This window comes from Elgaria multicarinata, chromosome 2 (genome assembly GCF_023053635.1).
Source record: "Elgaria multicarinata webbii isolate HBS135686 ecotype San Diego chromosome 2, rElgMul1.1.pri, whole genome shotgun sequence".
Classification (NCBI taxonomy): Eukaryota; Metazoa; Chordata; class Lepidosauria; order Squamata; family Anguidae; genus Elgaria; species Elgaria multicarinata.
In genome coordinates, this window is record NC_086172.1 from 171,685,978 (window position 1) to 171,712,229 (window position 26,252).

Below are 26,252 nucleotides of genomic sequence, written 5' to 3' on the forward strand. Positions count from 1 at the left end.
CACAATCAGATTCTGGAGCAGAAGAGACAGTGCCAGAAACGTACCAGCCTACACAGGGAGTGGGGGAGGTCATAGAATCATAGAATCATAGAACAGCAGAATTGGAAGGGGCCTACAAGGCCATCGAGTCCAACCCCCTGCTCAATGCAGGAATCCACCCTAAAGCATCCCTGACAGATGGTTGTCCAGCTGCCTCTTGAATGACTCTAGTGTGGGAGAGCCCACAACCTCTCTAGGTAACTGATTCCATTTTCGTACTGCTCTAACAGTCAGGAAGTTTTTCCTGATGTCCAGCTGGAATCTGGCTTCCTTTAACTTGAGCCCGTTATTCCGCGTCCTGCACTCTGGGAGGATCGAGAAGAGATCCTGGCCCTCCTCTGTGTGACAACCTTTTAAGTATTTGAAGAGTGCTATCATGTCTCCCGGGCTCTTCACCAGATTCTCACGGGCTCTTCACCAGCTTGGGATGAACCTTTGCCAGACCTTATCACCGAAAACATTAACAACACACAGTCTGTGGGGAATCGGCATTCTTCTGAGGGGGAGGGCACTTCAGGGCTAGCTGATCCTAGAGTCCGCCGCAGACTAAAACGGGCAGAGCTAAAGGAAGGCGAGAGAAGGTTGGCCCGGCTAGCTTCTCGCCAAAGGCTTCTCCAGAACCAGCCTCCCTGAAGTTAAAGCGTTCTAGGAAAAGGCTTTCCGTTTTTCTGGAAAGGACAACTGTCTCGCTTAGAGTGCACCGTTTTGCCTAGAGGAAAGTTCCTAGAGGTTGGACTCTCTTCCGGTGGGAAGAGATGTTTATTGCCAGAATAAAGCTTTGTGGATTACGTGGCAGACCTTTTTATTGTCTCCCAATAAGGCGGGAGGTTTTGGGAGACATGACACAAGACTTCCATTCTGGCTGCGAACCAAAAGGATGCGAACCCATCGATCCAGAGTGCACCCTTCCGTAAATGGAAACACTCCATTTGTGCACGGAAGGGACCAAGAGGCAGCCGGGGCTCCCCACTGGAGGAAAGGAGGGGAGGCCGTTTTTACCAGTTCCCCCATCAGACCCTCACCCCCACACATGTCAGCTCTCAAAGCGCCCCAGCCCTCTGGAACAGATGTCGAGAGAGCTGCAGGAGGGAATGGCGAAAGTTGCCTCCCCGGCCCTTTTCTCCGGTGCCTGCAAAACTCTGCTGAGCACAAGCGTGGATCCAACCTGTATGCCGGACAAAAGAATTGTACAGGATGATCGCACCTTTCCGTCCAGAGCTCCCTGCAGCCGGTGCCACTTCAGATTCATTTCCCCGAGACGCTCGGCGAAAGCCATCCTCTCGTAACGCTCGCTTTCGACATCACAACTCGCCATCTGCAGTAGCGACTGGTTGACGTGGTCAACTACCCACTGTTTGAAGTTCATTTCCTGCAGGTATTCCTGGAAAAACAAATACAGCCCTTTTTAAGAAAGAAAGAAAGGTGTCTTCCATGAAGAAAACATAATTAACTGGTTTAGTATTTATTTTCCTGGCATTCCGAAAAGCTTTCATGCATGGAAGAACAATGAACAATCTCCATGACTGTTAATAGTTACAGAATGTACTCCATGCCTGGACCCGATTCAAAGTGATGGCTTGGTGCCAGGTTATCTTACAGAACACCTCTAGTTTGGTGGTACAGCCCCGGCCTTGATACAAATCTATGGTGCGACCACACTTAGAATATGGTGTACAGTTCTCTGTTCATCCCACCTAAAAAAAGGTATTACAAGGCGGGAAAAAGTACAGAAGAGGGCAACTAAAATGATTACGGGGCTGGAGCATCTCCCCTATGAGGGAAGGTTACAACAGTTGGGATTGTTTAGATGGGGGAAAAGGAGGCTAAGGGGAGACATGATAGAGGTGTACAAAATTATGCATGGTGTGGAGAAGGTGGATAGGGAGACATTTTTCTCCCTCTCTCAAAATACTAGAACCCGCGGGCATCCCATGAAGCTGATTGGTGGGAGATTCGGGACTAATAAAAGGAAGGACTTCTTCACACAGTGCATAGTTAAACTATGGAATCTGCTACCACAATGTGCAGTGATGGCCACCAATTTGGATGGCTTTAGAAGGGGGTTGGATGAATTCCTGGAGGAGAAGGCTATGAATGGCTGCTAGTTCTGATGACTGTATGCTACCTGCAGTATCACAGGCAATAAGCCTGTGCGCACCAGTTGCTGCGGAACATGGGCGGGAGGGTGCTGCTGCACTGTGTCCTGCTTGTGGGTCCCTGGTCGACAGCTGGTTGGCCACTGTGCGAACAGAGTGCTGGACTAGATGGATCCTTGGGTCTGATCCAGCAGGGCTCTTCTTGTGTTCTTATGCTTGCATGCAGAAGGTCCCAGGTTCAATTCTTGCCACTTCCATGTAGGGCTGGAATGAATCCTGGCCGAAATCCTGGAGAGCCATCGCTAGTCAGTGTGGACAAGACCGAGCTAGATGGACTCGGTATAAGGCAGCTTCCTGTGTCCGTAATGATGCAGTTGAGAGGTGGCACGCCTCCATTTATGAGAAATTGCACCTCTGGAAGCTGGTGGCTCCAGTGTCCATGGGGCAGTGAATCTACTCCAGGTTTCAGTCAAAGCCAGTCAAAAACTGAAACGTTCTGCGCCTTGGAGAGCTCCTTTAGAGTTCTGACTGGTTTGACAGAAACATGGAGCAGATTCACTGCTCCACTAACATCAGAGCCACCAGCCGCTACTAAATTGCACAATCCCATGACGGCACTGTAATATGGCTTGTATAAGAACTTGGTTACTCAGAGCTAGTGCCCGAGTTTGTTTTTTTCCTCCTCCCACCCAATCCCTTTTCCTCTTGTGTCATGTGCAGTTTAGTTTGTAAGCTGAGGGCCGCTTTGGGAGTCGTTTTTAGTAAAAACAATTTAAATTAATAAAATAAGCCTGCTGGTCCCACCCCACTGGACTTGTGGATGACTTTGAGAAATGAAAGTAGGTAACAGAGGTCATAGGTGCCCCCAAATAAGACTGGAATGGAACTGCACACAGACAGTTCGCATAACTTCTGGGATGTACCTACAACCAAATGCATACCTGAAAGCCGTTGACTGACATCTCCCTGTTACATGCCACCTGGTGGGGACAGGTGGGGTGGGATAATGTAGAAGGGGAGAACAGGAAGATGCCACAGCTAGAACAAAAGTGGCCACCACAAGGAGGACACATCTGTACATTGGCTATCATTATTATTGTGGTTGTTGATGATGTTGTTATTTATTACATTTCTACCACCACTCTGCCACTAAGATCATCTTCTTGGCCCGCCGCTCTGACCAGGTCACTCCACTTCTGAAATCTCTTCATTGGCTTCCAATTCACTCCAGAATCCAATATAAACTTCTCCTGCTGACCTTCAAAGCTCTTCACGGTCTAGCTCCTGCCTATCTCTCCTCTCTCATCTCACACTATCGCCCCGCTCGTGCTCTCCGCTCCTCTGATGCCATGCTTCTCGCCTGCCCAAGGACCTCCACTTCCCTTACTCGGCTTCGTCCTTTTTCTTCTGCTGCCCCTTACGCCTGGAACGCTCTTCCAGAACACTTGAGAACTACAAACTCAATCACTGCTTTTAAAACTCAGCTAAAAACTTTTCTTTTCCCTATTGCCTTCAAATATTGAGTTTGTTCTGACTCTATACTGTTAGCTTCACCCTACCCGGTGCCTGTTTACACTTCCCTGTGCCTGTTTGCATTCTCCTTCCCTCTTTATTGTTTACTACAACTTATTAGATTGTAAGCCTATGCGGCAGGGTCTTGCTATTTACTGTGTTATCTGTACAGCACCATGTACATTGATGGTGCTATATAAATAAATAAATAAATAAATAAATAAATAATAATAATAATAATAATAATAATAATAATAATAATAATAATAATATCGCGCCATAGCCAAAGCTCTCTGGGTGGTTTACATGAGATTAAAACAATTCAGAACAACATACAAAACTTAAAACCACAAAACATGCAACATACACAGAAACATTTATCTAAAAACAGTTATAAACAACTTTATAAACAACTATAAAAACAGATCCAGGATCAATGAAGCTTAGCACATATTGCTAAATGCCTGGGAAAAGAGAAAACTTTTAACCTCCCCCCACCTGGAGACCTTAAAGCAAGGCTGGAGCTGAAGGCTTTTTCCCCCCCCTTACCTGGTTTGTTTTGCTGTACATGCGTATTTAGTATATTTTGAATATTATTGTGATATTGTTGATTTGTACATTGTTAAATATTGTTGTAGTTTTTAATTTTTGTAAACCGCCCAGAGAGCTTCGGCTATTGGGCGGTATAAAAAGGCAATAAATAAATAAATAAAATAAATAAATAAACCTGGTGCCGAAAAGATAGCAATGTTGGCGCCAGGCAGGCCTCGTGGGGGAGATCATTCCATAATTGGGGGTGGGTGGGTATTTGTGATGTGATTCTCCTAGTGGTCTTTTCTGATATAGGGCTTGGCCGTCTAATTTTGGGTGACTGAAGCAAGCCACACCAGGTGGGTGCCCCTTCGTCAAGATTCCTCATTCAGATTCTTGCATTCTTGCCTGCCAAAGCGGCAGTGAACCGGTTTCTACAAGTCTTGTTCTTGTGGCGTTCTGCTCACCTTGTACTTCTGGAGGAGGCCTCTCACTTGGCTTGCAGGACTCTGCAAATTAACAGCCGTGTCATTTCTTCTTTGCTCGTCAATGTGGTTCATCCAGGCAGTTAATTCCTCAATGGCCTCATGAGATGGTAGCTTCGCCATCAGAAGCTGGAAAGAAATTATGCAGTCATTCTATTGGCTTTTTTCTTTAATTTTTTTTTTTTTAAAAAAACAATTGCATTGTTAAGCTGCAAAATGCCCTCTGGAAAACCTTGGACAAAGCAAAACAGATTTCTTTTGAGATAGCAAGGTCTACTTCAAAAGGGAAGGGATGGAGAATGAAGAAAGCACAGACATAAACATAGGGTGACCACAGGAAAAGGAGGACAGGGCTCCTGTATCTTTAACAGTTGCATAGAAAAGGGAATTTCATCAGGTGTCATTTGTCTATATGGGGAACCTGGTGAAATTCCCTCTTCATCACAACAGTTAAAGCTGCAGGTGCCCTGCCCTCTTTTAAATCTGGTCACTCTAGCATAGATCCTGCAGCTTTAACTGGTGTGATGAAGAGGAAACTTCACCAGGTTCCCCATATGTACAAACAACACCTGCTGAAATTTCCTTTTCAATACAACTATTAAAGATACAGGAGCCCTGTCCTCCTTTTCATATGGTCACCCTAGTTCTGTTTCAAGCTGCTGGTGGTGGCCCACATAACTGAATGCTTCTCCATGTAGGTAAGTAAGCAAGTAAATAAATAAATTCCCTGTTTGCAGAAAACTAGCATTTCATTGAGAAGGATTAGAGCCCATACGTCTCCTTAATGCTATATATATGAAGGCACAGTTGTCCATTCTTAATTAAGGTCGGACAGTAAAAGAAGCATTCTACCATTATAAAGGGGTAATGGGGGGTCATTCTAACATTCACATATAGGACTAGCATTTGCTGAACTGGAACAATGTGAGGGTAAAATGTTCGTCTGAAACATCTAAACAGACTGTTCAGACACAACCTCGTTGAAAAGCTGAGATTTTATGGATTATAAGGCTCCTGCTATCATCCCTATGGCATGCAAGGAAGTAAAAAAAAGGATGCCACCATGAGTACATCCATGATTTTATCCTGGTTGTGCTTTTATATTGTATTTTATAACATGTTTTTATACTGTTTGTTTTATACATTGAATAGTTTTAATTTTTGTGAACCGCCCAGGGAGCTTCAGCTATTGGGCGGTATAAAAATGCAATCAATCAATCAATCAATACTTTGTACGTGGAAACTCAGGGAAGTTGTAGACTGGGACAACTCAAGACTGATTCCATGATATATGTGATCCAACATGGTTGTAGGTTGTCAATGGGCCTGTTCAGACAACAAGCTAATCCACGGTTAGGCCGCTAACCCTTTTACAACAAATGGTTAGTGAGTGTGTTTAAATTGTGGTTATGTAGCCACCATGGTTAGGAAAGGTTCAGAGACGTGCTAAGTCATGGTTCACATAACACACTAAGCCATAATGTTTAGCTCAAAATGCTTAACCACCATGGTTTAGCGTGTCATCTGAACAGGGTCAATGTCATGAAGCCACTGTTAAAGTAACTTGGAAAAATGTGCTAGTGTAGACATATATACAGCCCTTAGGCCCCAAAATCTTGAGCTATATAAGCCATATCTTCAGATATATCGATGTATTAAATAAACAAACAACCCAACAGGAAACATATATCAATTTGACTTTAGTGTCTTCTCCCAAAGGATCCTGGGAGCTGTAATTTGGTGAGGATGCGGAGAACTCTATTCACAATCCCAAACCCACACCTGCCAGACAGAATTAGAGTCCACAGGGTTTCCCTGTGGGAAAGGAAAGGCTTTGAAATCAGTTCCTTGAAATCGGTTCCTTTGGAAGATTGAATTTATTTGTTCATGCTGTGTGAAGATTGAATTTATTTGTTTTCTGCTGTGTGGAGAAGCCATCTTTCTGACCATGGTGTAGACATAACCTTTCAGATAACCTAGCCCAGTTCTTAGTGAATGATTCCTACTGCACACAAATTTAGGGCTCCTTTAGATAAAGGAGAAATCAAGTTTCCTTTCTGGAGCTTTGCTTCCTGCTTCTCTTGTGCAATCGTAATGGGGCTGCATTACACAGGCAGAGAGGGGCGACCACGTGGTCTGTAATGGAAAACTTCCTCTCCTCTCCATTCTCATAGTATTTAATGGGACAGCGCCCTCTCGTGGGTGCTTTGTAGCGCAACTTCCCCTGTACACAGCAGGAAATCCCGAGATATTTCAGCAGAATTGGGATATCACAGGGATTTTTTTAAAACAGAATTACCAGGGGAAGGCATGGGAGATGTACAGGAGGTTGCTGACGTCGTCAAAAGGACCCGCGAACTTCCGTGAGTGGCCAGTCACGAATGTGCCTTAGTTTGCTTGTGTGAAGAAGCCCTTAGGAGGAGGCACAAACTTTGCAAATGTATGAGCTGGTGCAGGGCTAGGGAGGGAGAAGAATGCTTAACTTCTGGGACAAGGTTATTACTGCAAGTCGAAGCTGAGAGACAAGTTACAGGAAGCCAGATTCTGGCTGGACATCAGGAAAAACTTCCTGACTGTGAGAGTACGACAATGGAACCAGTTACCTAGGGAGATTGTGGGCTCTCCCACACTGGAGGCATTCAAGAGGCAGCTGGACAACCATCTGTCAGGTATGTTTTAGGGTGGATTCCTGCATTGAGCGGGGGGTTGGAGTCGATGGCTTTATAGGTCCCTTCCAACTCTACTATTCCATGATTCTATTAGATACTTTCCGGGACATGATTTCAGTGGGATATTAGCAGACTTACCTATTTGCTTGATTGCATCCTTGATGCTTATATAAACACTTGCAATCAGTGAACTATGCAGAAGGTTAAAGAGACTGCAGGAACAGCAGAAATCAATACCTCAATGCCGCTGGTTTTGCTTAGGAAAGATGGACAGCTAAGAAGCCTTTGAATACAGAAATGATTGAGCGGCATAATACAGCACTTCACAATGAATAACCGCAGTAGCACACTGAGGTAGTTCAAACCTGGTTGGTTTGGCTCCTGAGCAGTTTATTTTTTTACCTGGTGAAATTTCTCTTGGAAGCTTGGCAACTGCGAGATCAGGTCAGTCCATTTCTGCTCATACGCCGTCAAATGTGACCGCAGCGGTGCACCACTGGACGCCTTAATAAGCAAGAGCTGATTGCCTGTGCTTATGACGGATGATTTCAAGGAAGATTTGTCATCAACTTCTTTAGAGAATTCCTAAAGCGTAGGAGGAAGGGGTGGAAAGGCACAACTTTAAAGGAAATATATATATATATCATGGTTTGTAAAACAAAAACAAAATCAAAAAGAGCGGTTGCTTGGGGGGGGCGGTGTGTTGGCTATGTTGCATCATGAAATCTGTTTTAATGGAGATAAAAACTGCTTCCCATGTTTCTCACAGAACATTAGAAGAAACCAGGCACCACTGTGGTATAGTGGGCAGAGTGCTAGAATTACACTGGGGAGACCCAGGTTCAAATTCTACTTAGCCATGAAGATGACTTCTGGCCGGCCATCATCTCTCTTGTCTAATCTACCTCACAGGGGCTGTCGAAGCATTCAGGGTGACCCAATGAGATTGAATGGCAGCAGGCAAAGGAAGATACTGTGTTTTTGAAAATGGGTTTTTAAAGAGGACCCCCAACATTTCAGGGACCCCCAACCTTTTTGGGTCACTGGACACATTTTGAGAGGGTATCGGGGGTAATTTTGAGAGAGTATCTGACAAATGGCTGCCATGGGAGGACAGAGGAAGACAGAGGACACACAGAGAAGGGCCAGGATCTCTTTTCGATTCTCCCAGAGTGCAGGACACGGAATAACGGGCTCAAGTTCAAGGAAGCCAGATTCCAGCTGGACATCAGGAAAAACTTCCTGACTGTTAGAGCGGAACGACAATGGAATCAGTTACCTAGGGAGGTTGTGGGCTCTCCCACACTAGAGGCCTTCAAGAGGGAGCTGGACAAGCATCTGTCAGGGATGCTTTAGGGTGGATTCCTGCATTGAGCAGGGGGTTGGACTCGATGGCCTTGTAGGCCCCTTCCAACTCTGCTATTCTATGATTCTATGATTCTTTGACTTCCCCACTCATAAAATGACTGTCGTGGTGGGCATGGGTAGTCACACAACACTCAAAAAGTGTGAGACAAAGAAAAGTAACTTCCCCAAGAATCTAAGTACAAGGATGAGGTAGGTTCTAAGCTCCAAAACACAAAATCACTCTTTTGAACCGAAATAAAGATATTGCTGGAGGGGCAGCCCTTAGTTTGCACCATGCCATCATCTCCATTTTTTTGTTTTTAAATTAAATCTTAAATAAAATCAAAATCAGGAGGAGTAGGGAGCCTGGCGGGCACCAAAGGAGTGTCTGCAAACACACTGGTGCCCATGGGTGCCATGTTGGAATGCCAGCATTAACAAAGTTAACAGAGAACATGTCTATTAATAGCTATTCACATTTGTAGCCTAAAATGGAACCTCCATGTTCAAAGGCACTGTACCACAAAGTATCAGATGTTGGGAATAAGCAAAAGGTGAAGTCCATCTCCCCTGTGCGAGGCTTGTGAGCTCTCCCAGGGTATCTCGTTACTTACAACCAGAGAAAATGTACTGGGCTAAGGTCATTTCTCGTGTATTATTATTATTATTATTATTATTATTATTATTATTATTATTAGCCCCATAAACACAGTTTGACTTACAAGTAAACTCTGTATATTTTCCCTGACGGTGTTCAGGTCCTGGGATGCATGAAGAGACTGCTCCTTCCAGTAATTGATGCTCTGCTGAGTAGACTTCAGCCAGTTATCCAGCTCTTTTGAATCTCTTCTGTAGCTGCAGAAACAAATGAAAGCTGGAACTAGAATCAATTAAAAACAGCGTAGGCTCTTTGATCCCACCTTTCTGCCTGAGAACAGGCTTTGAAGGCTGCTTGCAAATCGGATAGAACTAATGCGCGTTAAACACAACTAGAGGTTTTTTTGGTTTTTTTAAAGGAAGTCGTGACCCATATAGACACTAGGGCAGAGGTGGGAAAGCTGTAGCCCTCCAGGTCTTGATGGACTACAACAGAGGAGGTTGGTGCCTCTAATGTCAGTAGGACAGTGGATCTGCTTCAGATTTCAGTCGGAACCTGTTGGAACTCTAGAACTATCCAAAGTGCAGAAGCACCTTGGATAGCTCCTTTAGAGTTCTGACTAGGGATGTTGCGGCTGCCCGACTGAGTCCAGGAGTCCAATGGACTCCACCTCCACCCCCCGGGACCCAATCAAGTGCCCACAGCACATTTTCAGACCCCCACTCTAGCACCCACAAGGCCCGATGAGCGCTCAGCAGACATCTGCCCTCGCCCAGAGCCTCCATTGTGCACCACAATGGAGGCTCCAGAAATTACATATTTCTGTCTATTGCGCAAATGGCGGCAGTGAAGTCCCCATTTACACAAGGGGGGAAATACATAAGTTCCGGAACGAGGGCCTCGCCAAGCCTCAGAAGCTCACACGGCTCAAAAAGCGGAGGCAGATGGTGGTGGCAGCAGGGCGAGTATCCAGCAAATCAGACGCTGGTGAGTTTGCCCAGCCCTAGTTCTGACTGAAACATGGAGTGAAACATGAAACATGCCCTTCTGACATTGGAGCCACCCGCCTACACTGGATTACAACTCCCATCATGCCTCACCACTGGCCAAGCTGGCTGTGACTGATGGGAGTTACACTACAACAACCCCTGGAGGGGCACAGGTTATTCACCCCTGCAGATGGGCAATGATATTGCAAAATGTCCTCTTGCCAGTCATTCAATCTGGGAGAGGCAATCCAGCACCCGCCAGATGTTTTGGACTACAACTCCCATAAACCCCAGCTATCATGGACAATGGGATAGGATTGTGGGAGTTGTAGTTCAAAACATCTGGAGGGCACCAGGTCACTTACAGGCATTAGATGCTCCGGCCTGCTGCTCTACAAAAGTTCTGTAGCAGCCATGGTGGAAATATGCCCCTCTCAAAAACATTGCTTAGTAACCATGACCAGGTAGCACCAGATGTTTCTGTCCCTTGTGGGTGGGGCATCTTTTCACCTGGGCAGCTTGGCAGTCTTCATGTAGCAGGTTGAAGGTTTTGGGAGACAATGATATGAAATATTCACTTCCTCCTCCTTAGAGGTTACTTCTGTTCAGCCAATCCCTAAAGCCCTAGACAAGCCTTCCCGAACTTGGCGCCCTTCAGACATGTCGGACAACTTGGACAACAACTTGCATCATGGCCATGCTGCCTGAGGATGATGGGAGTTGCATTCCAACACATCCAGTAAGCACCAGGTTGGAGAAAGCTACCGTAGAAAAAAAGAGAAAGTAGCAACTTACCTGGACAAGAGTTTGAGCAAGGTCTCAAGTCTTTGTAGCTCATGGCCAACCTTTTGGGAAAGAGCTGCCCACCACTCTCCTAGCCTCCCAACCTGGCTCTGCAATTCAGGACAGTTCACGACCTCCATCAAATTCTTCCCTTCTTTCACCATCTGATGATACCCGGCCTCTTCTTCTTCAATGTTCTTTTTGATTTGCTAAGAAAGCACATAGAAATGAGTTGACGTAAAATGAGAGTTTGGTCTGTTTTCACTTTAGTTTCACATTTGTCATTCATTTCAGTAAGGAATGGGCAGCCTTGGTGAATTGAATTCTATTTATCATCCAATGATCATTTAACCACGTTTAGTGACCAAAGAGTTTCTAATTGTGATGAAACAATTGTCCCTTGCTGGCTACAATGCTAAAGGGAGGGGATTTGTTGTCCAGAGCTGCCCCTGTGAGGGAACTGCACTGGCTGCCTATTCGCTACTGGCCAGGTTGAAGGTTCTTGTACTTGTGTACAAAGCCCTAAACAACTTGGGATCAGAGCGCCTTCTCTCCTATCAACCTGCCCGGTGACTGAGGTCATCCGAGGGCCTGCTCCTGGTGGTTCCACATAGGCCCATCCTCCGATTGGAGTCCACCAGGGGAAGAGCCTTCAGCGTGGTGGCGCCCCTCCTGTGGAATCCCCTGCCTCTGGAGGTCAGGCAGGCGCCAACTTCGTATCCCTTTCGGCGCCTCCTGAAAACGTCATCATTCCAGGAAGCCTTCCCTTAATAACCAGCCGCGTTTTATTTTGCACTTTGTTCCTTTAAAAATTATTGATTGATTGATTGCATTTCTATACCGCCCAATAGCCAAAGCTCTCTGGGCGGTTCTACTTTTAATGTGTTTTCATTCTGTATTTATTCTATGTTATCTTGTTTACCGCTCCAAAATGCTGAATGGGGAGCGGTATATAAATATTGTAAATAAATAAATAAAATAAAATTGTTCTCTCCCATTCTCTCCTCCAGCTCACCCTGTTTGGACCCCTTTGACCTGCTCAGGATAAAACAGGAAATGTTCCTTGGCTGGTTGCCCACCCCACGTAGAAGCCTTTCTTGAAAAGGCTTCTACACCATGCCTGGGTCCTCCACAGTAGAAGTCCCTTCCACTAGACTTTCCTGTGGGACATCAGGGACCTGAATCTCTCTGAACATACAGGTTGTGTTCACTGTTGTTGAGTATGTCCATAACATGTTAGCTAGTGAACCTTTGGGTTTCTCCGTGGACATTCCAGCCTCCCCACATCCAGAAGGCCCCACTTTTTTCTCATCTACCTTCAACTCCCAATCAACATCTATATCAAAACATTCTTTACGGCCATTTGGATCACTCTGATTTCAAGAACTGGGCGCGCTGTTTAACTGGGCATCTTATTCAATTAAGACAATAGGCACAATGTGAGTTACAGATTTTGGGGTCGAGTAAATACCTGGAGGAGCTGAGTTCTTTCCATTAACCGTTCTTCTGTCTCTTCCACCAAACTCACAGAAGGCACAGTGGATGAGAGGGCCTCTAGTTTTTGGCAGAAAGGCATGTAGGTGTCATCAAATTCTATCCAGTCCTAAGAGAGGAGAGATATATCATTAGGAGGCTGCATGAAAATGTAAATGTTTGCTGTACAATGGAATTGTATACAGAGTTTGATTGCTCCATCACTAATATCCCCCTGAATGTCAACAAGGTGGCAGGTCTACTATAAGGCCATATGAAGAGTTCAACAGTCCACTTAATCCTGTATCCTGTTTCCAATAGGGTCCAGCCAGAAGTTTCTGGGAAGCCTGTTTGCCTCCAACAATATTCAGCGACACACTGAATCTGGGCAGGAAACTCCGAGGAAAGGCCTTAGCTCAGCTGTAGAACAAATGGTTGGCAGGCAAAAGATTCCAGGTCAATCCCTGGCATTTCGAGGTAGAGCTGAGAAAGACCTCAGTCTGAAACCCTGGAGAGAGTCAAATGAGCACTGTTTTTAGTTTATTACTTTATCTGTAAATGTATAAGAGTACTCTTTGGAAGTATTAATAATTTAACTTCATTTGTATTAAATTTTAATTTATAATCATGTCCTTAACTTCTTTTCTATTAATTGAAACCCTGGAGAACCATTGCAGGTCAGTATATCTTCAACCGGTGGGTTGTGACCCAAAAGTGGGTCGTGAGATCAGTCCTGATGGGTCGGGGCAGAGCTGTTGCCGCCGTGTTGGGCAATTGTGAAAGTGGGTCCCATGTTGCAGGTTGGGAGTCCGAGGTGGGTCTCGGGTCTGGACCAGTTGAAGACCACTGGCACAGACCATACTGAGCTAGATAGACCACTGGTCTGACTCAGTCTAAGGCAGCTTCCTATGTTCTTTCAGGGAACCACAGCTAATAGCCATTGGTAAATTTATCCTGTGTGAATCCCTGTGATTCCATCACTACATCATGTGACAGCGAATTCCAGAAATTTTGTGTAGTGTGAAAAAGTACTTCATTTTTGTCTGTCTCAAATCGCTCTTTAGAAGGATTCTGAGTTCTAGTATTATGAGAAAGAGAGAGAGAGAAAATTCTCTCTACTTTCTTTACAGCAGGCATAATTTTATAAACATCTATAATGTTCTCCAACCCCAGTTGATTTTCCTCCCCTAAATTAAAATGCCCCAAAGACTTTCTTCCCAGGGAAGATGCTCCATCTCCTTGGTCATTTCAATTAGCCTGTTTGCTCATTTTCCAGTTCTCTTATACCCCTTTTGTGGATATCCCATCTTTCAAAATGTTTGCCCAAATGACCATTCAAAGCACTAAGAGTCATTGGTCTCATCTACATGAAATGCTAAACTACTTCTCCATCCTGGCTGGTGCTGTTTGAGAATGATGGGATTTGTTGCCCAGCATGGCTGTGAGGAGTTTAGAAGCTTTTCCTTCCCTTCCAAATCAACCATAGCTTGCCATGTTGTCTGAACTCAGACGAACTGCGGTTAATCTTAACTATGTTTATTTTGAAACAAACCAAGTTAATGAAGCTGGTGTTTTTCAGCTAACCATAGTTAAACTATTATTTTATGAAGCTGGCTTGTTTCAACTATTATTATTATTATTATTATTATTATTATTATTATTATTATTTATTTATTTATTTATTTATTTATTTATATAGCGCCATCAATGTACATGGTGCTGTACAGAGTAAAACAATAAAATAGCAAGACCCTGCCGCATAGGCTTACATTCTAATAAAATAATAATAAAACAATAAGGAGGGGAAGAGAATGCACCAAACAGGCACAGGGTAGTTACGATTAATCACAATTTAGGCTTCAGATGAGATGCTAAAATATAGTTAATCTAAAATGTAAAAGAAAAGTTTTAATCTCTTCCTTGCAGCCACAATGAATTCCTTGTTGGACAAAGTACTTGCTGCAATATTTGCTACTTGCATTTGCTAGAAAAACAACCCTATGGAAGGTGGTTGCTGCAGACATATTCCTACATTTCACATTGTTTTAATTTTATTTCCTTACCTGTAGCAGTCTTTCTAAGAAGGCTCCATGCTGGACAGCTTGTTCTTCCAATGATTTAATTTTCTCTACCAGCTCATTCCAGAATTTTTCTCTCTTTTGTAATATAGAAGGTGCCACTTTTTTGGAAATCATTTGTACAAGCAGCATGTGAGTATTAAGATTACGGAAAAAGCTCTGGATTCAAAAAGAAAAAAATAGCACTAAGTATAGGTAATGCAATTCACATTTTTTTAAAACAACAATTTTGTTGTTTGAAACAAAAATGCTTCTGCTATCTGTGCCTGTTGTGGGCTTTTCACTCAAAAGTAATAATATTCACTTTATTTTCAGCTTCTGCCAAAAGCAAAAAATAAAAATAAATCTATTTTAAAAATTGCAAAATTCTCATCTGATGGTGGAAATGGTAGCTGCCACGGCTCGGAGTGCCTTTTACCATCTTCGGTTGGTTCGCCAACTACAGCCTCTCCTGGACAGGGATAGCTTGGCCACGGTGGTACAGGTATTGGTAACCTCAAGATTGGATTACTGCAATGCGCTCTATGTGGGGCTGCCCTTGAAGCTGATCCAGAAGCTGGAGCTAGTGCAGAATGCTGCAGCTCGGCTGTTGTCTGGAGCTGCTCCTTTCCAGCATGTAACTCCAGAGGGAACTGCACTGGCTGCCTATTCGCTACCAGGCCAGGTTTAAGGTTCTTGTACTTGTGTACAAAGCCCTAAACAACTTGGGCCCAGGATACCTGAGAGAGCGCCTTCTCCCTTTCCAACCTGCCCTGTCACTGAGGTCATCCGAGGGTCTGCTCCTGGTGGTTCCACCTAGATCCATTCTCCGATTGGAATCCACCAGGGGAAGAGCCTTCAGCGTGGTGGCCCCCCTCCTGTGGAACTCCCTGCCTCTGGAGGTCAGGCAGGCGCCAACCTTGTACTCCTTTCGGCGCCTTCTGAAAACATCTTTATTCCAAGAAGCCTTTCCTTAATATGCAGCCTTGAATCTCTGTTTTTGCTTCTTTTTAATTTTGTTTTAACTGTTTTATTCTGTTTTTATTTTTCATTTTATCTTGTACACCGCTCCGAAATTCTTCAATGAGGAGCGGTATATAAATATTATAAATAAATAAATAAATAAATAAATAAATGCATATGAAGTAGCTATGGAGGTTGTTAATTACTTACATATGCCAACATTCATTCTTGACCCATTACTTTCAGGGTTGTTAACATGGAAGTCTTTATCTGTTTCCTTAGCGTGGGGAGTGTTGGTTGCTGTGCATGCAATTATGTCTGAGATGAGGTTAGAGATTGGTGCAAAAGTTCATGATGTCACAAATACATCACTGAGAAGGAGGGGAAGATAATGTTATTTCCAGTCCCCGAGGGCAGAGATGGGCAACTTGTGGTCCTCCAAATATTTTGGCCTACAACACCCATCGTCCTTCACCATTGGTATGCTAGATAGGGCTGATGGGAGTTGGAGGCCAAACATCTGGATGGCCACAAGTTGCCCACCCCTGCCCTAAGGAGAATGGGCTTTGTTTCCCCCCCTTTCTCAGCCCTCAGACATTTCTCTCACATGGAGAAGTCCAAATTCACATATGTGTAGGAATTTATTATAAAATGTAACACATAAAATATAAAAATGTGTAAAACCATATAAAATTCCTGCATTGTGAGACAGATGTGATAATTAATAAAAAAAATAGATACGTGTCAAGTTTCCTGGGCCCTTCAGCAAGCACACATTCTGGCAAACAGACACGGGGCACCCAAATATGTGGGACTTCTTTACTGCATGAAATCTCACGGTAAAAGCTTATACTGCATGCTTTTAAATGATATATTGTTTTAACTTGGATCATGGTTTAATTTGTTTTTAACTGTGCATATTTATTGTTTTATACTGTATGTTTTTATCTGTACGCCGCTCTGAGATCTTAATGATATAAGGCGGGATATAAATGTTTTAAATAATAACAACAACAACAACAACAACAACAATAATAATACAGTCATCAGAACTAGCAGCCATTCATAGCCTTCTCCTCCAGGAATTTATCCAACCCCCTTCTAAAGCCATCCAAATTGGTGATCATCACTACATGTTGTGGTAACATATTCCATAGTTTAACTACGAGATCTGTAAAGAAGTCCTTCCTTTTATCTGCCCTGAATCTCCCACCAATCAGCTTCATGGGGTGACCCTGGGGTTTAGTCTTATGGGAGAGGAAGAAAAATGTCTCCCTATCCACATTCTCCACACCATCCATCATTCTTGAAAACCTCTATCATGTGTCCCCTTCACCTCCTTTTTTCCAATCTAAACAATCCCAACTGTTGTAACCTTCCCTCAAAGGTGAGATGTTCCAGACCCTTGATCATTTTAGTGGCTCTTTTCTGCACTTTTGCAAGCTCTGCGGTATCTTTCAGCCATTTTTCTCTTCGGGCATGTCTAGACAGGGTGATATCCCGGGGATCGTCCCGGGATCGTCCCTGTGCGTCCACATGACGCACAGGGGATCCCGGAGGCAGGGAGGGATGATCCCTCCCTTTCCCTGGGATATCACCCTACCCTTCTATCCTGTTTTTTCCCACGGTCTCCCGGGACGTGTGGCCCGCCGTCCCGGTTTGTCCCGGCTCCTTGTGAGTAACTGCGAAGAGCCGGGAACTGGGCACGGGGCACAAAGCTCCTCAGGAGCTCTGTGCCCATCGGGGTGGGGTGGGGTGGGGGGAGTGGGAGGGGTTTTTTGGGTTTTGGTTTTTTAAAACTACCTTTTGCGCTGGAGTGCTCCTACACTCAATGTTGATTAAAAAAATCCAAAATTGCGGGCGCGACTTACTCCCAGGACGTTGCATGCCACATTTAGACTGAGGGGGAGGATCATGTGATCATCATGTCACAAGATCCTCCCCCCCTCCCTCCCTCTACACCCGTATGGTATGGACATGCCCTTAATGTCTTAAACAAGGGGCATTTCCATATGTAACGCGCCACCTCTTACATTCTGTCCGCAGGAAGGCATTTTCTACTTTGAAGAGACAAAATTACAGCCATTTTCATCTGATGCAAACAGAAGTGACTAACTGCTTCCCTTAACTTAACATTCAAAACAGTTAAGTAGGAATCATTTCATGTTTATGCAATCTTTCTTCTGGGCAGTTTGTAAACATTAATCTTCATTAGCGGGTCTGCATTTTATTTCTGGCAAAGTAATTATGGCACCGGGTGGATTTTATGATTATCTGTAACTGCAACAACCCACACCTCTCTCCCTGCAAAATACCTTTGCTCATTTCTGTTGAAATTATGCTAAAAGCTCTGAGTGGGGGGTGGGGGGGGATGAAACAAATGAAATACTAATTACTCTCTTCTTTTATTGCTGGACAGTTCTTCATTTTGTTTTGTTTCATTTATAGCCTGCTTTTCTTCCAAGGAACACCGGGTGGCACACTCTTAGGATTCCCAGGTATTCTCTCATCCAGGCTATAACCAGACTCCGGCCTGCTAAAGTTTAGTTGGGTTCCTGTGTCAAGCCATGTCCTGGGATGTGAGGTCATGAGGGTGATCCTATGAGAAGGACAGGGCTCCTGTATCTTTAACAGTTGCATAGAAAAAAAAATTCAGCAGGGGGCATTTGTATATATGCAGAACCTGATGAAATCCCCTCTTCATCACAACAGTAAAAGCTGCAGGAGCCCTGCCCTCTTTTGTATCTGGTCAAGAGGGCAGGGCTCCTGCAGCTTTAACTGTTGTGATGAAAAGGGAATTTCAGCAGGTGTTATTTGTAGGCATGCAGTACCTGGTGAAATTCCCTCTTCATCTAGCTATAATAAAGTGACCAGATGCAAAAGAGGGCAGGGCTCCTGTGGCTTTCACTGTTGTGATGCAGAGGGAATTTCACCAGGTGCTGCCTGCATACAAATGACACTTGCTGAAATTCCCTTTTCTATGCAACTGATAAAGATACAGGAGCCTGGTCCTCCTTTTCACACAGTCACCCTAATGATCTCATTGTGTGGCTTAAATGTGAGCGGTCCTTTTACATCCACATGAATGCTGCATGTGGGGAGGCTGTAACAGCTAGTATAGCATAATGGTTGGGAGACAGAGCTACATATTGGAAAGCACCTGGTTTGAAACTTGTCTCTGCCATGAACTCGCTAGGTGGCCTTAACCAAGCCACTCTCTCTCTCTCTCTCTCTGCCTCAGTTTGTGCATCCATCTGCAATATGGGAAAATAATAATAATACTGACTTGTCTTACAGAGTTGTTGTAAGCCAAAAGTGCAGAACTTTAGGCCTGGGAGTCAAATCCAGCTCGCCGGGGTATCAAGCCAGGCCTCTGGGGTTCCGAGAAGGCCTCACCCCTTGTGAAGTTTTGAGGCCTACTGAGGCAAGGTAATAAAGCCAGGCCTTAGAGGCCTGGGGTTTTTCTGTTGGGAGGGGTATCTCCTCCAGGAATTTATCCACCACCACCCCTTTAAAACCATCCAGATTGGTGGCCGTCACCACATCTTGTGGTAGTGAATTCCATAGTTTAACTATGTACTGTGTGAAGAAGTCCTTCCTTTTATTTGTCCTGGATCTCCCACCAATCAGCTTCATGGGATGACCCCATCAGGTTCTAGTATCTTGAGAGAGGGACAAAAATGTCTCCCTGTCCACATTCTCCACACCATGCATAATTTTGTACACGTCTGTCATGTCTCTTCTTTGCCTCCTTTTTTTCAAGCTAAACAATCCCGGATCTTGGGTCAGCCACCAACTCTCTTCCTAACCTACCTCAAAGGGGCATTGTGGGGATAAAATGGAGGGTGGGGGCGGACTATGTTTTCCATCTTGATTTCTTTGGAAGAAAGACAGGATATAAACATAAGTAAATGAATAAAACAAGTGTTTAGGACCCTTGAATTGTGCTCCTTTCCTGTTTCTGGCAGATTTTCAATTGTTATTATTCATAAATTATGATAGGAATCCATTAGCGCCTTCCTGAGGGGTCAAAACACACATACCAGAGCTCTAAATAATGTTTGAGCAGACAGCTGGTACCTTATGATTTTGTAGATGAAACTGTAAATTAGGTCGACTGGAAATTTTCAGCTTCGATACTTGAGCAACTTTCCCTTCCCCAAGATCTGCCAGCAATGCTAGTCCTTGTAACAAAGCTTCATATTCTTGTTCACTAATCAATGGAGAAGACAGCTCCCTCTGTTTCACTCTTAGGGTCTCCCAAAGGTCATCCAACGCATCCTAGAAATGGAACAAGTTCTAATTAATGTCTCTCACTTGTCACTACTTACAAGAGATGAGTGGCAATCCAGTTCTGGTGGACTACAACTCCCAGCATGCTGGCTGGGGATGCTGGGAGTTGTAGTCCAACACATGTGGAGGGCAACAGGTTGGTGAAGGCTGGCTTAAGCCCAATATATTTAACAAACCATTATCAGGGGTAATGAAGAAGCTCTAAGTATTGCTGCCACTTGCCTTATGGACATTCAAACTTAATTCATTCCACTTTGTTGTTTTAAAAGGATATTGTTGTTTTTATGCTTTTGATGATTTTAACTTTTGTGTATTTGTTTTTAATGTTCACTGTTTTTAACTTCTGTAAACCGCCCAGAGAGCTCCGGCTATTGGGCGGTATAGAAATGTAATAAATAAATAAATAAATAAATTTTAATAGAACATTAGTATATCATTCTATTGCTCAGAAACATTATTAAACCCTCTGCTGGCTGACATTTCTGGAATGCACCAATAAGAATGTAGTCTAGGGGAGGAAATCTTACCCCCCTCTAAACCAAGAAGCCCCCTATAAACACACCCATGCCTGTGTGAGTATACATTATAACACCACTTGTAATGGCATGAACTGATCCAGCAGCAATAACAACATGACATTGCTGAAAGAAGTCAAATCTTTATCCATACTGAGCTTTAGTAAAGCCAAGTTACCAAACCTGATAGTGATTTGGTGAAGTCAAACCTTCTATGAGAAAACACCATCTCCCAATCCTGCAAGGAGTACTGGCATGTGTACACAGTCTTCTGTGCATGTATACCAAACATCTGTGCGTAGATGCCGATCATATGCACGCACAACACACACACACACCCCTGTTCAGACTGCAATGCAATTCATCTGGGATTCATCCGGGGTGATATGGATCCAAAGACTAGACTGTTAGATACCGTATTTCTTCGATTCCAACACGCCATTGATTGTAAGACGCACACTAATTTCAGTACCACCAACAGAAAAAAAGCTTTGATTCTAAGAAATAATAAAAGCACCCGCAATTCTAAGACGCACCCCGTTTTTAGAGATGTTATATGGGGAAAAAGTGCATCTTAGAATCAAAGAAATACGGTAGCTTTACAATTTGATTTGCATTTTTTGATTCATTCTAGGAAATTTTCCTACATTTTATGTTCTAGGGAAATTATTTTTTCAAATAATGCAACTCATACTCATTGTCTTTTCTGCCCCTGCCTTTCCCCTTGATATGGCACCCTCTAAATGTTGGGATCAGCTGTATTTAATGTTGTCCGGTTCCACACAGATTGATGGCATTATATGCACACTGATAGTTCAAAATCAAATCTTTACCTCCAGTTTATACACTTCTTGGATTAGGGCAACAGGCAGATGACCTCTTTCTCCACGATCTCTTAGTTCCGCTGTCGTCATCTCAAAGTTTTGCAGTTCCAACTCGTATCTGCCCATTTCCTGAACGAAATATAAAATGATTTAGATTTGGGCTACTCTTATTAGCAGCTGTGATACTTCTGGGGCAACGGAAGGACTCAACAGTGTATGCAAATCTTTTGAATGATATCTGTGTCATGTAGGGTTGGTGTGGCGTACCAACCTTATAGCTAAGTTAAAACTGTTAAAGTAAGAGAGAAAATAAATATGATAGATATGATAGATAGATAGATAGATAGATAGATATAGACATTTATTAGAATGTAAGCCTATGCGGCAGGGTTTTGCTATTTTATTGTTTTACTCTGTACAGCACCATGTACACTGATGGTGCTATATAAATAATAATAATAATAATAATAATAATAATAATAATAATAATAATAATAATATATTGTTGGAGTGTGGAGTGCTTCTGCTCAGCCAGCCAGCCATGCCCTCTGACAGCTCACTCTATTCCATTCCTCTCTCCCAGGAATTCTTCTATTTCCACCCCCCTCAGTCCTCATTGGGCTGTTTCGGGGATTTCTTGCCTCCTTAGATTTTCACAAATATATATACTTCTGCGATCACTGGAGTTCCCCCAAGCATGCTGATACCTTCCTCTTGTTTCTCGGTGACTGTTTTTTGGCTACAATCCTATTGGGACTCAACCCTTGTGTTCACTATATAGAGCTCCGGCTATTGGGAGGTATAGAAATGTAATAAATAAATAAATATTAGCAGGAGTGATTATGCTGCTTCGAAAAGCAGCTGCTGTTAAGATGTTTGGGGAAGGAAGGACCAAGGAACGGATTTTATCAGAAGTCCAAAGTACACCCCTTGCCAGTTTAGCTGCCCTGTGTTTGGATCTCCCTTTTTAATAAGGGCTTGTCCAATTTGCATAATTGTTGGGGATATAACACACCTAATGCTTCTTTTATTCACATGTTTTGGCAATGCCCAATAGTTGCCTCATAGAACATACAAATGGCTACACTGAATCAGATCGAGGATCCATCTAATCCAGCACACTGTTCACACAGTGGCCAACCATCTGTCGACCGGGGACCAGCAAAGCAGGTCATGGTGCAACAGCACCCTCCCACCCATGTTCCCCAGCAACTGATGTATAAAGGCTTACTGCCTCTGATACTGGAGGTAGCACATAGGCATCATGACTAGTAGCCATTGATAGTCTTCTCCTCCAGGAGGGCTAAAGTGAATCCCTTTTGGAAGGAGGTCATAATGTGGATAAACTTTGTACTGGAACAGTCTTTAATACCGAATGATGTGCATGTCCTCCTAAACTATTTACGGGTTTCTTGGAAGTTAAAGTAAGGTCAGCACAAATGGATTTTCCGAGCTCTTATGACTGCCAAAAAGACTGATATTACAACGTTGGAAGGATAAATGTTCACATCTCACAATGGACTGAGGATCTAACATCATTTGAATGGGTGGTATATAGGCACCACTCGCGAGTGCATAAATAAATGGATATTTGGTCTGCTTTTCTTGAAAATTATGCACAATCCTCTCCTTTTTAAAGAATGTTGCATTGATATTTCTATGCATGTAATTTCCTGCTCTTTTTCATTTTTCTTTTCTTGATTTATTTTGTTTTGTTAAATTCACAATAAAAGGAAAAAAGATCTCTCGATCTCTCTCTCTTTGCCGGTCTAAACACATTAAGGACCAGACAAGAACTTACAGTAATCGTTAGCTGCTGCTGGAAAAAAAAAAGCAGCCCTGTGTTTGGATTCCCCTTTCCCTCTATATCATGGAGTACAACTTCTCCATGTCCTGATATCACAACGGTTCCTACCACTCAGCTATGATGTGGAAGGAATGGCAGAGAAATGCAGAAAATAATAATGTCAGGCTAGGATCCAGGTAAGTTCTACTAGACATTGGCTCAGTTCAGACAACATGTCTCTCAATGGTGGTTTCAGAACACCAAAGTGGAGAAGAAAGGGGAAGAAAGTTGCCTGGAGGGAAAACGCCACACCATGGAGTGTTTTGAAAAACACTCCATGCAGAATATCCACGCTGTGCAGAGGAGAGTTCCTGCACAGCTGTTGTGTGGCAGGCTTCGTGGACTTTTCCGTTGCGCTGCGTTGACTTTTCCCACTGGCTACAGACAGAGTTCCCTGGCAAGAGCGGCAAAAGGAGGGAGTGCTGCTCTAGGAGAGCCGCTGGGATTGTTTTTCTGCAGCGATGGCTGATGGGATACTATCGGGAGGACCGGGGTAGGAGAGAGGACAGAGGAACTGTCAATCAAATGTCGCATTGACTTTTACTCAACTCCAGAGTAGCCCACAGTCACACAATGGTGGAGTTAGAACATGTGTGGGGAGTACCTCCTAAAAACTCAACCGTTGAGTGGAATTTTCACACCGCATTGACTAACGTGTTGTCTGAACTGAGCCGTTACAAAAGGGAGGAGAAAGCAATATTCGTAGCTGCCGTTTTGGGCAGTAGCCACACATTTATCATAACATCTCATTTGGCTCCACGATCTCTGTACTACACGTGCGTCTTTCTTCTGCCTGTGATTGATAATTTTTGATATGGTGTTCTCCTTTGTTAACATACATAAAAATGGGAGAAGATTAATAAACAGTTACAGCCTGGTCCTATGACCACCCTGCATCTGAGACCACAGGATCCACCAATCCAACACCGGATGATCAGAAGAGCCCCTGCTGGATCAGGCCAGCTCAGTATCCTGTTCTTCATAGTGGCCACCCAGGTGCTTCTGGGCAGCCCACAAGCATGGCCCCTACCCCCATTGTATGCCCCCCCCCCAACCCCCTCCCCAGCAGCTGGTCTGAACACAGAGCCTCGTGGTTCTCATAGTGCCATTAAGCTGACAGCGAAAAACAAAATGGTTGCTCCAATTTTGGAAAAACAAAACCATAAAAAAAGGGAGAAATTAGGTAAAATTGTCCAGTGCTGGGCGACTGATTGGGCCTTATCGTCACATCTCAGTTAATTACCTGGAGCTGCTCGGTAATACTGTGCCCGCTCGTTGCACCAAAGGACTGTTGCAGTGTGGATTTTTTCTCAATCAACGCATCATACAATAGCCTGATTTCATTCTGTGACAGGGAGAAGCAAAAAAAACAAAGTGAACCCAGAGGTACATTATACAGAATGAAGGGATAATTAAACTGCAATTCAACCAGACGGTTTAATCAGTATCATTCTTTATATATGTGTCTATGTGCATATTATATATATATATATCTTGCTTTTGCAAAAAAATGCCCATTTTTATAATCATAATTTGCTTCAAGCATTGGCCCATTATGGAGATCAAGGATTAAATCATCTCCACAAGAGATATAATTTTGCTCAGAGGTAACAAAACTATGTTCTCAAACATGGGGCTGTTTTGGACAAACTTCTCTATGGGAAGGCGATGTGTGTACGTGTGCATGCATACAGGTGAAAGTACACTTTCCTGAACTAGCCATGGGACACATCTGTCCTGTCTCCATGCAAGAGAGTAATATTTAGATAAGGCAAAAGAAATCAACTTGGTGGCCCCCAGATGTTTTGTATTACAACTCCCATAAGCCCCAGCCAGTACAGCCAATGGTCAGGGATTGTGGGAGCTGGATAATCCAAAACATCTGGAACATACCAGGTTGCCTACCCTTGATATAAAGCTTTGGTCCATAAAATCCAATGCATCTATGCCCAGAGATTCACAGAGTGGGATATAAAATCATAATGGCTGTGATTTTCCTAACAGAACCCAAATGCTCAATTTGAGCATGCATAAAATGGGTTGATGTGACACCATTCATGTGGGAAATGCAAAAAGATGAAGTGTACCTCTCTTCTGAGAAGTGGATTAAATAGACACTAGTTCATGAAATGTGGTACCTGGTAATTACTATAATGGTCCAACTCAGCTTTCATAGACTTGCTCCTAGAATTAGCAGCTGCGTGGGTCAACTGGAGCCAGGCCTGCAAGTTGCTAAAACACTGGGCGAATCTCTCAGGGTCGCCACCAGCAGAGGCAATAGGCTTCAAAAGATCTTCCTTTTTCTCACCAATATCTGCATGAAGCTTTTGCAGCTCTGCAGAGAGAGTCTGAAACAGAAAGGCAAAAGAGGCAAGTAAATATGGTTTTGTAAAAGACATGGTAGGTGAGGAATATACCAAAATCTAGAGCGTCATCAGACAAGGGAGGGGGGAGAGGGGAGAGGAGAATATTTCCCTACCATCACTTTTCTGTCCCACAATAGGGATGAGCAGCTTCCTCTTTCTTCACACAGGGAAGAAAGAAGCAGCAGCCATGACCATGTGGCCCATTCAGTGGATATTTTTATCACGCTGATTTTCCTGCACACAGCAGGAAATGGCAGCAAGTTTCACCTTAAAAAAAAAAAGGATTTACTGGGTCTTATTTCATCGCGGAAAATAGAGCAGAAGGAGCGGGAGATGCACAAGAGGCAGATGTTGTCGTCAAAAGGACCTGCGAAAAACTGTGAGTGGCGATAAAACGCTCGTCTGATGACACTCCATATCTGCTAAGTATACAACAATGCTTCACTCTGCGCTTTTTTACTTTCAAGGGAAAAATCTCAATTTTAGTATGAGTCTTAGGCTTTTACCTGTCCCTCCTACTCTCCTTGTAGAGAAAGGAACCAATCAACAGGAACGAACTGTATTTATCTGAATAATTTTAATACAATTTATTTGAGTTTCTATGTTCAGAACGGAGAACATGGACTCACCCAAGAACTCTTCTTCTTCTTCTACGAGGTTGTGCTTGGATAGGGTGACCCTATGAAAAGGAGGACAGGGCTCCTGTATCTTTAACAGTTGCATAGAAAAGGGAATTTCAGCAGGTGTCATTTGTATATATGGGGGACCTGCTCAAATTCCCTCTTCATCACAACAGTTAAAACTGCAGGAGCTATACTACAGCTATACTGTGACCAGATTTAAAAGAAGGCAGGGCACCTGCAGCT

General features: G+C 43.7%; 1 protein-coding gene across 1 annotated transcript in view; it reads right to left on the minus strand.

The window, feature by feature from the left end:
* Positions 1-26,252, minus strand: part of LOC134393168 (nesprin-2-like) — a 272,899-nt gene that overhangs the window by 82,856 nt on the left and 163,791 nt on the right. The window contains exons 54-64 of the mRNA XM_063118134.1: positions 25,159-25,368; positions 24,264-24,365; positions 21,184-21,303; positions 19,623-19,823; positions 14,586-14,759; positions 12,521-12,652; positions 11,062-11,258; positions 9,402-9,534; positions 7,735-7,917; positions 4,646-4,792; positions 1,244-1,420 (exon numbers count right to left, since the gene is read on the minus strand). Coding sequence (XP_062974204.1) covers positions 1,244-1,420; positions 4,646-4,792; positions 7,735-7,917; positions 9,402-9,534; positions 11,062-11,258; positions 12,521-12,652; positions 14,586-14,759; positions 19,623-19,823; positions 21,184-21,303; positions 24,264-24,365; positions 25,159-25,368 — 1,776 coding nt within the window. The remainder of the gene's footprint in view (positions 1-1,243; positions 1,421-4,645; positions 4,793-7,734; positions 7,918-9,401; positions 9,535-11,061; positions 11,259-12,520; positions 12,653-14,585; positions 14,760-19,622; positions 19,824-21,183; positions 21,304-24,263; positions 24,366-25,158; positions 25,369-26,252) is intronic.